The sequence below is a fragment of the Eutrigla gurnardus genome, assembly GCF_963514095.1.
Source record: "Eutrigla gurnardus genome assembly, chromosome: 15".
Taxonomy (NCBI): domain Eukaryota; kingdom Metazoa; phylum Chordata; class Actinopteri; order Perciformes; family Triglidae; genus Eutrigla; species Eutrigla gurnardus.
In genome coordinates this window covers 5010776-5023771 of record NC_139938.1, presented here as the reverse complement: position 1 = coordinate 5023771, position 12996 = coordinate 5010776, and the positions used below count along the sequence as shown (strand labels likewise).

At 42.2% G+C, this 12996-nt stretch overlaps 1 protein-coding gene across 1 annotated transcript in view; it reads left to right on the top strand.

Moving 5' to 3' along the window:
- Window positions 1–12996, top strand: part of LOC311025407 (roundabout homolog 1-like) — a 74287-nt gene that overhangs the window by 7830 nt on the left and 53461 nt on the right. Inside the window, exon 2 of the mRNA XM_084028291.1 lies at window positions 12382–12708. Coding sequence (XP_083884417.1) covers window positions 12382–12708 — 327 coding nt within the window. The remainder of the gene's footprint in view (window positions 1–12381; window positions 12709–12996) is intronic.

The window sequence follows — 12996 nt, the reverse complement described above, 5'->3', positions numbered from 1 at the left end:
TGACATCATGCTATTTTTTAATTCTCAGGTTAATGAGGGAGTAGTAAAGATAAGTGTGGACAGGGATAGTGTCACGGTGTTAGCAAGAGGAAAGATATCCAGTCTTTGGCGGCTATCCTACGAAATAAAGTAATCAAGTCACGTTCAGAATAATGTATATATGAACACAGAGATGAAAGGAAACTCGAGACAGACATTGATCTTGATTTCGTTCCCACTGCAGAAATAACTACTTCCAATCAACCAAATGACCTGTTTCGCTCACTTCAAACAGCAGCTTTATTTTGACATGCAAGATCAGTATCAAGTGTGGACTGTGGCCAGATTTCTAAAGCTGCTTTATTCCAAACAGTGTTGGTTTGGCAGCGACTTGCGTGGCAAATTGTTGCATTCAGCTTCTTTTTTTGCACACATTGCAATTACATTTAAAAGTTGAGTGGAACCTCTCTTCAACCAGCAGATCATTCCAACTTTTTTTTTTTTTGCACCGTTAAAGCATTTTATTAGAACACAGAAAGTAACCGTTTACACCTCATATCACCACATATACACTCAAACTCAATCCACGCAACATTAATCAAAAAGCTGGCCTTTAAGCGTATCCCTCACGTCAACAACCGAGTCCGTAGCCTCGCTGCCAACATGCGTGATCCACAGCGCCGCCGCCAACGGAGCCAAATAAAAAGCTGTTCATACAGATAAATTCTGGAGTTACTGCCAAATGAGCCGTTGTAATCATCTTTTAAAAATCTGTTGGAAAAGCGTATCGAAGGGTTAAGCTTTGGACTTTTCATCGAGGGGAAAAAAAGGATTGAAGTCTGTTCATTGACACTTCAATCCTTCATATCAAAAAAAGAAGTGAAAAGCAATTTCTCAAGACACAGTTGATTTGCCCAGTGGAAGTGATTGACACAAGCAGGTTTGCAGTGGGGAGAAGAAAAAAAAGGTCAGTATATTATGGATTTCTCGTCCACGCTGAACTCTGACTTCTTGGCTGCTCCCACTGCAGGGCTTTATTGCCACCAGCTCCCTGCAGATAATGTTGATAGACCAGTGTCTGGAAAATATATACTTCATACGCAAAGATCTGGATCTTTAGTGATTCATATTCCCATCATCCATTTAGGACAATAAATGAATGGGTGATATCAAGAAGTGTATTTTGTGGGCAGGAATGTATGTTATTTAAAATGAAGACTGTGTTTACACCAAGGTAGCAGTATGGCAGCAGCAGCAGCACCGGCAGCAGCAGCAGCTGTGTTTTGATAAGATTTCCATTTGGCCTCTTGGCTTGGCTGCTGCCAATATGTCAGAAACAGTCGGACTGCCGCCTCAAGATTTGAAACCATTTTGAGAAACACCAAAACACATTAGAGTGTTCTCTCTTAGTAAGAAATCTCATGTTAGGGTGTTCATTTGTGAGAAAAGCCAAATAACGTGCCACACTTTTAAGTGGTCAATGCATTTTATGACTTTTTTTAAATTCCAGAGTCTGATTGCAAGGCAGTCACAGTTAGACACATTTACATCATGGCAGACTTGCTCTGATGTGGAGAGAGAGGCAAACATGCATGTGTAAATATTATTAATTCCGCGTAAATTCTTTGTGCACAGATGTTACCATGAAGCACAAGTGAAACAGGTGGCGGGCAGCTCGGATAGCTGGATATCGGTATCGCACGGAGGGTGTGATGTGCTTTGCAATCTGCTTTTTGAAACGGCGGGAGAGGAGCCAGAGAACACCATGACATTTAGAAAAATGTGCTCACATCCATGAACATGCAGTAAAACATGTGTGGCCGGCCCGGCTATGTCAACAAAGCAAGGAGAAGCTTGGATAACTACACACACAGAGGGAGAGCACATTCATATCTGCTCAAGTAGATATTACTCCTCTATATCTTTACATGGACAATAGTTGTTTGCTGCTGTATTAATGTTGAATAGGCCTATTGCTCCTTTAATCTTTGGGCACGGGGCTGCACTAAGCTGAGTTAATTGTCTTGTGGCTGCATGAATGATGTGCTAACGTTCTTCATTAATATTAGCGCCACAGGTTTTTATGTAGAAATGCTTTAGAAATAGAACCATATAACAAGTCACTATTATATGTTTAACTATGGCTAACTCGACATTCACAGAAAGTCTCCATGCAGTCTGAAAATTAAGAAAATCTGAACCGATTGCTTGAGAGTCTATGGAGCAGACCTGACCGGAGCTGCTGTTCTATGATTGGCCAGTCTGCTTTCAAGGGGCGGGACTTAGGAAGGGTCAATTACCAATGCCAGCAGAAGTTGAGGGAGTCTACACAGCACTAACCTACTTGTTAAACAAATCCGAGCCGTGCTTTGTTGGTTTCGACATATTAGGGGGAAAGAAGACCCCTCAATATGCTGTGATCGCACCGTCTTTGGTTTGCGGCGTAATGCTACAACGGTGGCCCCTTTCACATTTACATTTACATTTCGGGCATTTAGCAGACGCTTTTATCCAAAACAACTTACATCAGTACATTTGTTGGAAAAAAGTATATCGCTATCAGTACAGTAAGGATTTCACAAGAACAAGTTTCAAGCACGCCCAAATGCTAAGTTAACCCGTAACAACAGAGATAAGTGCTAAGACAACAGAGATAAGTGCTAAGATTACAGAGATAATTGCTAAACATAAACATCCCGGCTTTGCGGAACAAGAGAGTCCACGACGTGTAACACATCGGCGTCGAGGGTAGTGTGAAGTATTAAATAAGGGACGGGTATATGATTACCCCGAGCACACCTAACTGGCAATGGAAGGGAGCCAAACATGTGAAAAGGCTGAGTAAAAGGGTCGACTGTATAACAAGGTGCAGTCATGTGAGTTCGCATGCACACATTCATGATGTGGGACCTCAATAACCAGATGAAGTCCTGAGAGAGGGCTTCAGTTTTGTAGATGGGTTCGGTGCTCAGGGCAAAATCTCTCTCCCTGCACAGTTTGACCGTCAGTTCACATCTGGGCTGCCACTACCAGGGGCGCAATTAAGACCGAAAATAAATGTAGGTCACGCAGCCATCCACTTGTGACATGCAATGACGCAGCATGGAGCTAATGTTTTATCAATGTTTGAGCTCACTTAGTGGAGCAAAAAACGCTTTAAATGACAGTTTTATAACTTACAAGCCTCAAAGGAGATGAAGGAAACATGATTAAGTGCAGATGGTCAAACACACATTATGCAGTCTGTTAAACTGCTTGTACTAAATCCTGGAGACTACATCGTAACTTTAAACTGGCGAAGATATGGCAACCGTATGTTATAGGATCAGCCCTGAGGGTTTTTTTTTCTTGAATAATAACAAACTGCATCTTTGCCACTTCAGCCTCTGTTTCCATTCATGGGAAATTTGACTTTCAAGCTCTGGCTGAGTGATAATCAATGGCCTATACAGCCTCTCTACTTTGCACTGAACATTTAATGGAGTGAGGATAAAGCTCTCAGATAGGCTGCCGCTGGCCTTTCCACGCGCTTGTTCTCCTGAGGTGTTTCTCATCACAAATACAGGAGGTAAGCACAGCTCAACTGTTCACATTTCAAAGCAATATACAGGATATAAAAAGCTAAATGTGGAGTGAATGTTAACCGGTCGCCAGTATTAGCACAGCCATGAGTATGTCATGCACACTTTGGCCTGCACAAAATCAATTTAATGTTACGTTTGAGCAAACCAAAACCTTTCGATGAACCGAAGCAGCGGCACGTTATTGGATTCTTACAAACTGCAGGAATAGAAGACGGAAATAAAAAAAAAGGTTTGTTTTTGAAAAACAAACCGAGCCCACAGCGTGTGCGTCATTGACGGCCTGATGGATTTATTCACCAGTTAAAGTGTCCTGGTGACCTAGTTGGCTCAGATGTTTATCGTGTACCAGCAATACTCTGGTGTGAGTCCGCCCCGGGGGACTTCATCGCCTGCTACCTTCCCCAGCGAGCATCCAGCAGCTCACAACACGCAGCACATTTTCTCTTCACAACATTGTATTGTTGCACAGGAGGAAAACAATTAAGAGCCAACTTCATGAAACTCTATAGAAATAGAAATATTTGCTGTATGAGTCTTTTTTTCTCTATGGTATAATGCTGTAGCTTTTACAGATGACTGGCTGCTTATTTTTCTCTATTTAATATAATTGGAAAAATGGAAGTTTTTGGTAAGGGGCTGTTGGTTATGGGCTTTGTTAAATACTAATGTGCTTTTTAAAGAAAACAGTGAATGGATTCATTGGGGAAAAAATGGCATATTAATTGCTCTTGCGAAGAGTTGGGAGTTGATTTTCTCATTCTTTAGAAATCTTCCTCCTGCATCTTATAATATGGATTCTCAAGCCGCTCCTGAATTAAGCTTGCAAGCATATTCCTGGTGCATTCCTGCTCCTCGTCCGTATCTCGCCCTGAACATCTGGCTGCTGCAGTCGGGAGGTGTTATCACGTCCATGACCTTGACTCCCCTCTCTGCAGACTGCCTCATTGTGCCTCGTGTTGTTAGGCGGGTGCCAGAAGAAAGAACCTGCAATTAAAGGGTTTAATAACTTCCTTGTGATTAAAATCCCCGACACAGATGCAATTTCATAAGATGAAATGTGTCAGCGCGACGTAAGAGAGAGTGCGGTTGCAGACACCTCGTCCTGGCCACACACAGTCAGGCACAGGAGCGCACTCGCATTCCTTCCCCCGCATACTTGAGTGAATGACAGTGTTCGACTGTTCCACTTAATTGTAGTTTATACAGGCTGAGGAGGAATGTCTGGCATTTATTGGTTCCCTGTGTTTTACTTTGCAAATGAATGAGTGAGTGTGTGTGTTTGGAATATGTCTCCAAGGGATGAGCAACACAAATGGTTTATTTTCCTATGAGTCGGAGCAACCCGATGTTTGGGGAAATACACTTATCCGCTTTCGTGCCTTGAAGGTCGATATCACACTCTTTACGGTGAATGTGAGGCTAAAGCCAACCGGCTATAGCTTAGATTAACACAAAGACTGGAAATGGGGAAAGGCTGGATGGTAAAACAGAAAACTCCCACCAGCTCCTCCAAAGATCCAAATTTGTTTAATCCAGACAAGAAAGCAAATGTATAAATGAGTGTTTATAAAGTTGTGTTTTTATGTCAGGTTATGTGCTGGACTGTTTGGGCATCTATCAGCTAAACTAATGGTCTTATTTACCATACAAGAAAGCAAATGAGTGTATTTCCCAAATTGTCAAGCTATTCCTTTTAATGTACAAATGTAAAAGGTACTTGTTTATTTAATTGCAAGCTGATTAATATGAATATTCGTCATGGACATTTGTACTGACCATTTATTCTGCTGAGACGGCTAATTGCCTTTAATAAACACATGCACCAACATTAAACCCCCGTTAATAAGATGTAGCACCACATAAGGGGGAGGAGGGTGGTGGAGGAAGCTTCAGATTATCATTAATATTATCCCGATGATCAAACATATGCTTAAATGGCAGTAAAGCATACGGGAATCATGCTGCCTCACATTTTGTGGTGAAACAAATATTTTTATTGCATCACAGCTAGAACACAATTTATTTTGTGAAGATCCAAAAAGACAAATACTAAATAATGGATAAAGAAAATTAAGAAAAAGCAAAATTGTGTGAGTCGATTCTTTCTGAAAACTGCAGGCCTATTTAAAAAAAAAAAACAGATTCAACTATTCGCTTTTCTACCGATAGCAACTAATCACGATAGCAATTAATCACGATATTAACAATTATCACGATTTGCGAAATTCACTGCAATCAAATTATTATGATTTATTTTAGTGCGATCCACAAAAGAATCCTATATTGTCCCGTGTGTAACAATGTCAATCAGCAAATACTTCAGTGCTCCTTCTGAAGTAACACTTCATTTGATGAAGTTGAGCTGTATGTGCCAAGTCAATTATGCGTGAATGTTGAGAAAATTAGTTGTTAGCATGCGGATGGTTTTTAAAATAAGTATTACTCTGAGCACGGTTTCATCTTTTGTTCTATTGCGTGCATGTAACCTTTTATTATAGTGTCTGCAGAGCTGTAAAACAGGGTTCTGGTCTCCCTTTGAGTCCCTTTGATGTGCTGAATCCACATTAGTCAGAACTTGGCCTTAGAAGAGAGGATTTATTGGATGTTTTACTGACATTTCTGTATAATCAGATGCTTAAAATACCAAAGGTGATGCGGGGAAGCACAGCAATCACCCACTTGTCACACCGATACTTTGCTGCAGCGAAGTTGAGTGTCACACGGAGTCCGACGGCCGTCTAGTCCAGGTCTGCGAAGTGTAATTGAGGACGGAAATGCCGACTGCTATCTGGATCTGGTCTTATTTAGATGCAGGATTCATTCTGCAATATAAAAACATATTAACCTACTGTTTTTGTGTAATTGTGTACACCAACACATGGAGATGCATGAAGTCTGTCTAACACTTGCTGGTCTTCGTGAGTCAAAATTACATGACAAAACAACATTGGTAGTGTACTCAGTTCAGTTGAGGCTTTCACTGCAATACTCTTGTTTCTCTGCATAACTAGTCAGGCCCACTTTAAAATACTCTGTGAGCCTCTAAAGCAGAGGTCTTCAACGTTTCCAGACCAAGGACCCCTTGGCTGATAGTGACCCGGTGGAAGGACCCCCTATTACCTATCATATAAAATTGTGTTCCTTATGAAACTGGTCAGTAATAATGTGTAGTGCAGCCTATAGAGCCATGTATAACATTACTTTGTAATGATGTATGTATACAATGCTAAACCGTTAAAATACTTGTTGCCAGATTCATATTTTAATTCTATTTTGGCATTTCTACATCACATTTTCACAACATAATATTTAACAAACAGCAAGATTTATATTTGCTTATTATAGGTTGTATTCATGTTAAAGTGTAATACCGGCGAAATTGGACCCCATAGTCTCCGGGTAAACTCCCCATAAACTCCAGGTTCGCTAACTACGTTGTTGGTGCTTAGTTTTATGTGTAAGGACCCTTATCATGCTACTGAAGAGGTTTGGTGCTATTTTGAGCAATATTAGTGGTTAGAATATGCCGTTGTGGATGCGTTAGGCGCATCGCCCCAATCTAATCAGTGTTAGCGCTATGGGGCTGTTAGCGTCTTTCGAGGCTTTCTCGATACATGGGTGATCACTGAAAAAAAATGTCTGGATGGCTTATTTGATGTTTTTTCATGGCGAAAAAGACGATGGGGTCCATTTTCGCTGGTCTTACATTTTAATGTGCAGTTTTGTACATATTTACATTTTTGCAAGAAAAAAAGTTTGGGATCACATCATTTCGAGGACCCCCTGCTGTAACTCTGCGGACCCCTGTTGAAGATATCTGCTCTAAATCGTATTGTTCTGTTCTCGTCTCAATATCTGCCATTATTCATCTGGGCCTCAGACTGCCGTCGGTTCAAACAAGTGGTGTCATTTGACACAGTCACAAGACGACTTTGAACTTAAGCTTCTGTAAATCTCTGTCTCGCCATTAAAAGTGTGGGCTGATCCACCGTCCAGCCCACGGGTCACAAAGAAGGAAACTAAATGACTTTTACAGACTGAAACAAAAAGGGATTTCCTTAACAAGAAGTAGCTGCTGCACTTACTGCGCACTCTTTAAGCCACCGACTAAATCTGCCTGCCGTTACTAACTGTGGCTGACTGCTACTCTTCCTCAGCGCCACTCGAGCACAGGTAATCCCCCCCGCACCTCAGGTGGAGATGTGCCATTTCCACTGCCGGGGCTCTGGGTGTCACTGAGCAAGCTGATTGTGTCACACGGCTGTCAGCGTCACCAAACCAAAGGGTGCCGGTCCGCAGCGTTCCACATTAATGAATGTCACCCACTTTTCTTCGCTAGCGCTCGGCGATATGGAGGAAACCCAAGAAGAGACGCTCGAGTGCATTTTTTCGAGGATTGAATTTGGAGGTTTTTGAGTTTGAGAACCTTCTAGTGATGCACCATGTGCATCGGCGTGTGTGTCCATGTGTCTGTCAGCCTGTCTGAAGTGTTACACCTTCGGAAAGGATCGTTTTTCACACTGGGCTGACAGCTAGGGTGACCTCGGAGCGCCGAGTTAATTTTGATTGTGACATTTGATATTTTCTCTGTATATTTCTTTGGTTTGGTTCCAAACAGTCACCGGAGCCTCCTTTCATGCCCTCTAAATACATAGAGCGGCGTACTGTAAATGACACTGGGGTAGGTCCATCCGAGACCACCAATGTTGCAGTAAATTACACTCGTGTGTCACATTTTGTTATTAGAATCTCAGAGTGCATGGTTTGTTGTTTCAAATCCCCTACTTTTCCCCCTTTGAGCACCTCTTTTCCTCTTCCTGTCCTGTAATTTATCCCCTCATGCTTTCTTTTCTAAAGCGCATCACCAAACCTCCTTGAATGAAATACAAAATGCCGAGCTTGTTATTCCACCATACTACGGCTTTCTACTCTGTTCTTTCTGCCCATTTTAGCTGATTCTCTAGAGAGATGCACTGTTGTGGGGGAATAAGCCGCCTCTCTACCCACCTCCTCTCTCACTGACTGAAACAAAACTACACAGACATGCGCCTTTCTTCTTTTTATGCGTTATGTTTGCTGCTCTTCATTCTCCTTCCTCTCTTGGACTTCACAAGACAACAGAACCGCCTCAGGGATGACTGACAGAGAAAAGACATATTTTAGGGGCACAGGTGCTACAAATGACCTTTGGTGTTTATGTATGTACTCCATTGTGCATCTGTGTGCATGTTTTTGCATACTGATTCAGTGCTGGCTGCTGGCCCTTTGCAGATAAAGCCTGGTCTTCTGGAGGCCCACTTGTGGCGGGCTGATACAGCCTTCCTGTAATGCCAGGGAGCTTAGGGAGCCACAAGGACCCGGAGGCATCAGCCCAACACAATTAGAAAACACAGGCAGCATGTGTGACCGAAGGCCACGGTGGCCATCTTGTTTATATTGTTCTGTTACCGCTTTAAATGTCTAGACTGCGTGTAAAATTGCACCTAAATGAAATGTTTACGGCCATTTTTGCTCATAGCTTCGTGGGTGGTTTTGACTCGTCTTTTCTGTTTTGGTCTGAAGAGCTGTACATTTAGTTTTTTATTTCCCCTCATTTTCAAAATGATCCATGTCTTCTGCAGAGAATGTGATGGGTCAGTTTTTCATTCAGTCTTTGGTAATCTTGCAAGTGAGAGTCTGGCTTTGTTACCTTCCCAGGTTTGCTGTTGAACTTATTTAAAAACATGCCTGAAAATGTCAGTCGCCCACCAGTTTGATGCAGATCTTGGTGCCCAGAGGATGAATCCTAATATCTTGGGTGATCTCCTTTTCATCTAGTGCTGCTGTCGCATCATGTCCACTATACGTTAACTCACGACCTGCCTAACTAGTGACATTCCTACTCAGCTCTACTTTCTATATATAGATATTAGATTAGATTTGTGTTGAAGGCAGAAATCTCAAATAGCTAAATCCAAACTGTGACAAATGAATCCCAAATATCAGCGTAGGTGAGACAATTTGTTTTCTTGAGGCCAATCTACACACATTACCTTATTGTATCCTGAACAGGTTGCTCATTTGGTGTGGATTCATTCAAATATATTGATAATAAAAGTGCATTAATTCAAATGTGGTTGGCTGCATCACTTCCAAAAGTTTCACTACTTTTGTTTGGGCAAAAACAGCCTTGGCATTTTTAGCTGGCCTGTTATATGACAGTGGAAATGGAAATGACAATGAAATGAAAAATGTGTAATCAAAATCAAATCTCACACACATCAATCATGTGAGAGAAGGGTAGTGGTGTGGTTTGTGAAAATATTAAGGTCAAACTTTATTCGTCCAGCACAAAAACAACTGTGACGATAAAATGTGACATACAGCAACAGAGGAACCTCTTCACATATTTAAAAACAACAAAAGTTATAAGCTGGCTGATACATTTTCTCATACATTATCTGTAAAATGCTCCTTTACGCTTAATCGAACACACATTTTTGTATAACTGTATTTGCGTTCATGTGTAATTATCTTTTTTCTTTCTCAAAAAATGTGCATAATATAAAAAAAATATCACATTTCCATGTAAGACATGTTTGGCATTGGTTTTGTTCAAATTCTAACAAAAAGTATCAGTATAATAATGCATATCAGCATAGTAATTAAAAAAGTTGTGTATGTCCATCTGTGCCAGAGCAAAGAAAGGTCCTGCTGGAGCCCTTGTGTGTTTTAAGTGCTTTGGGCTGTGAATGAAGAGCATTTTAAGGAGGGTAATTACCCGTCTGTCCAATTCAACTTTTTTTTTTTGCAGTTTTTGCAATTTTCAGCATGTAGCCTTTTAGCTAGGTCGACCACTTGACAGCATTACATGAAAAGCAGCAAAAGGAAACGAATGGAAGGAAAGAAAAACAAAACCCTGAACATAATAGTCAAGCAGTGGGAGGTCTTATCTCAGCAGGCCACATCCATTTAGTCATCCAGGTAATAATGAGCTTTACAATCAAACATTCACGTCACGCAGCACACCTTTCGGTCTGAAATGATAAGCTTGCACACTTTATAATGCCCGTTGTGCCTGACTCTTTGTGTGAGTCAAGTTGCACTCTACCTCTTAAAAAACATTTATATTTTTCTTTAATACGATTCTGTAAAAAGACAATGCAGATTGGTGTAAACACACCAAACACCGACCACACCGCCCGGCGGATCAACTACCCGTTTCCCAATGTGCTGTTATCTATTTGGGTAAACACTTGTCTGTGTGGGATTTACTGGTTGCAGCAGGAGTGCAGGAGCCCATCACTCTCTTGCACGGTGGTGATTATCTGCTTTGCAGCACCGGCACATTAAAGTGTGACCCGCTGAAGGCTGTGTAAGCTTTGCAGCGGCATGAAGGAACAGAAAAGTGTTCCTGCAGCAATAAAACAGGTAAACAAGCGGTTGCGTGACTGACAGTAATGCCACAGTTCTGTCATCTCCTTATCTTTCTCCACTCTCTCTCTCTCTGTCTGTCTCCCCCTCTCACTCTCTCACTGTTTGATTGTTTGCAGTGTTTAGCACAGTTGCTTGTGCATTTTGGTTTACAATGAAAGACCGTTTTTTTTATAAATGTGATCGATAGTCTCCACAAAATGATTCCTGTAGCTGTTTTGTAGGCTCCACACCATCCAGCATTCGCACAATACTGGAAAGGGAACAAATGAGAGAAAGTGTGTGTGTGTGTGTGTGTGTGTGTGTGTGTGTGTGTGTGTGTGTGTGTGTGTGTGTGTGTGTGGCAGGGTTGGAGGTGGGCTGGCTGGCCTGTGCCGAGGGATTGGACAGAGATGGAAGGAATGTTAGATGTGCAGAGGCATCAGAGTTGTATACCTGGATCTCATTAGGGGGGTTTGCTTTGTCCTCTGCCTCACAGGGACTCATTGTTGCACCGTTCCTTTGAGAAGACCAGCGTGATTGACATCTCAACAGTGTTTCGGGGATTAGAGGCGATTTTGTGGTTGTTAGTGTGAGTATGTTTGGAGGTATTGATTCATTTTCTATGGCTGGGTTAACGATTGCAGAGGCTGGGGTAAAATTGGCTCCAAAATGGTGAACACAAAGCATAAATAAATGTATACTCCAGGTCGGGTGGAGGACAGACAGCGATGGCGCCTGTTGATGGCTAGCCTTTCTCTTCTTTCCCAAAAACAGGCATCTACGGAAAATACAGCTACATGAAGACGTATAATTAGATTTTCTGACATTTATTTCCTGAGTCAATAACAAAGTGTACTGTGAATCCATTCATAATACATGTGTGGACACTTCCTGTGTTACATGAGTTCTGACTGAGTATTTAAAGAAGTGAAGTGAACACAGCCCTCTTCTAGCATTGCGTCGCTGGAGCCACAGATAAAACCATAATCCCATTTGAATTCAGCCTTGAAGCTTTTCTCTAAAACGGCATATAAATATTTCTTTGCAAATGCATGATTTAAGGGGAGACGCGTTTTGAAAGATATTACTTCCTGAGGATTTCACACGTCAGCATTGTTTTTTTTTTGTTTAATTTAATTTACAATGCCTCATGGGGGTTCCAACTGCTGAAACAAAAGCAACATCTTCTGAGCGGCATGCATTTGTCTGGTAATTATATTGTCAAACTGGATTATTGTTATTACAAGGCACTTGCAGAGCAAGGATACCATGCCATGTCTAATTCCTCTTGAGCTGCTGCTGTTTTGATTAGTATTTCTCTTTGCATGGAAGGCTGATTTGATGAATTATTCTACGGCTCTGTGTGGTGTGTTCCCTTAACTATGCAGCCTCAAAGTTTATGCTACCCTTCTTTCCTCTCCAGGGTCTCGTCTTCGCCAGGAAGACTCCCCTCCCCGCATTGTGGAGCACCCCTCTGACCTCATCGTGTCCAAAGGGGAACCGGCCACTCTCAACTGTAAGGCCGAAGGCCGTCCGACCCCCACGGTGGAATGGTACAAAGATGGGGAGCGCGTCGAGACGGACCGCGACAACCCCCGCTCCCACCGCATGCTGCTGCCCAGCGGCTCCCTCTTCTTCCTGCGCATCATCCACGGGCGACGGAGCAAGCCCGACGACGGCAGCTACGTGTGCGTGGCCCGGAACTATCTGGGCCAGGCGATCAGTCACAATGCCTCCCTGGAAGTAGCCAGTAAGTTCTGTTCTTTAACACACACAAGCACACGCTGCGCCAGCAGGGCGTAATCGTCATAAATGGCAACAGTCAAACATCAGAATCAAAAGTGCGCCAGAATGATCGAGAAGCTATCTCTAATACCCAGGCATAAGATGCAGATGTCCAGATAATAATTGTCTTTTATGCATTTTGATTGATTTCCCAATCGCTCAACCTGCGTGATGATAGCGGGGATTTTAACATCCATCTTCAAAGAAAGCGAGCAGCTTTTTTCTTTTTTGGAAAAAGTCTGAAAAATAAATT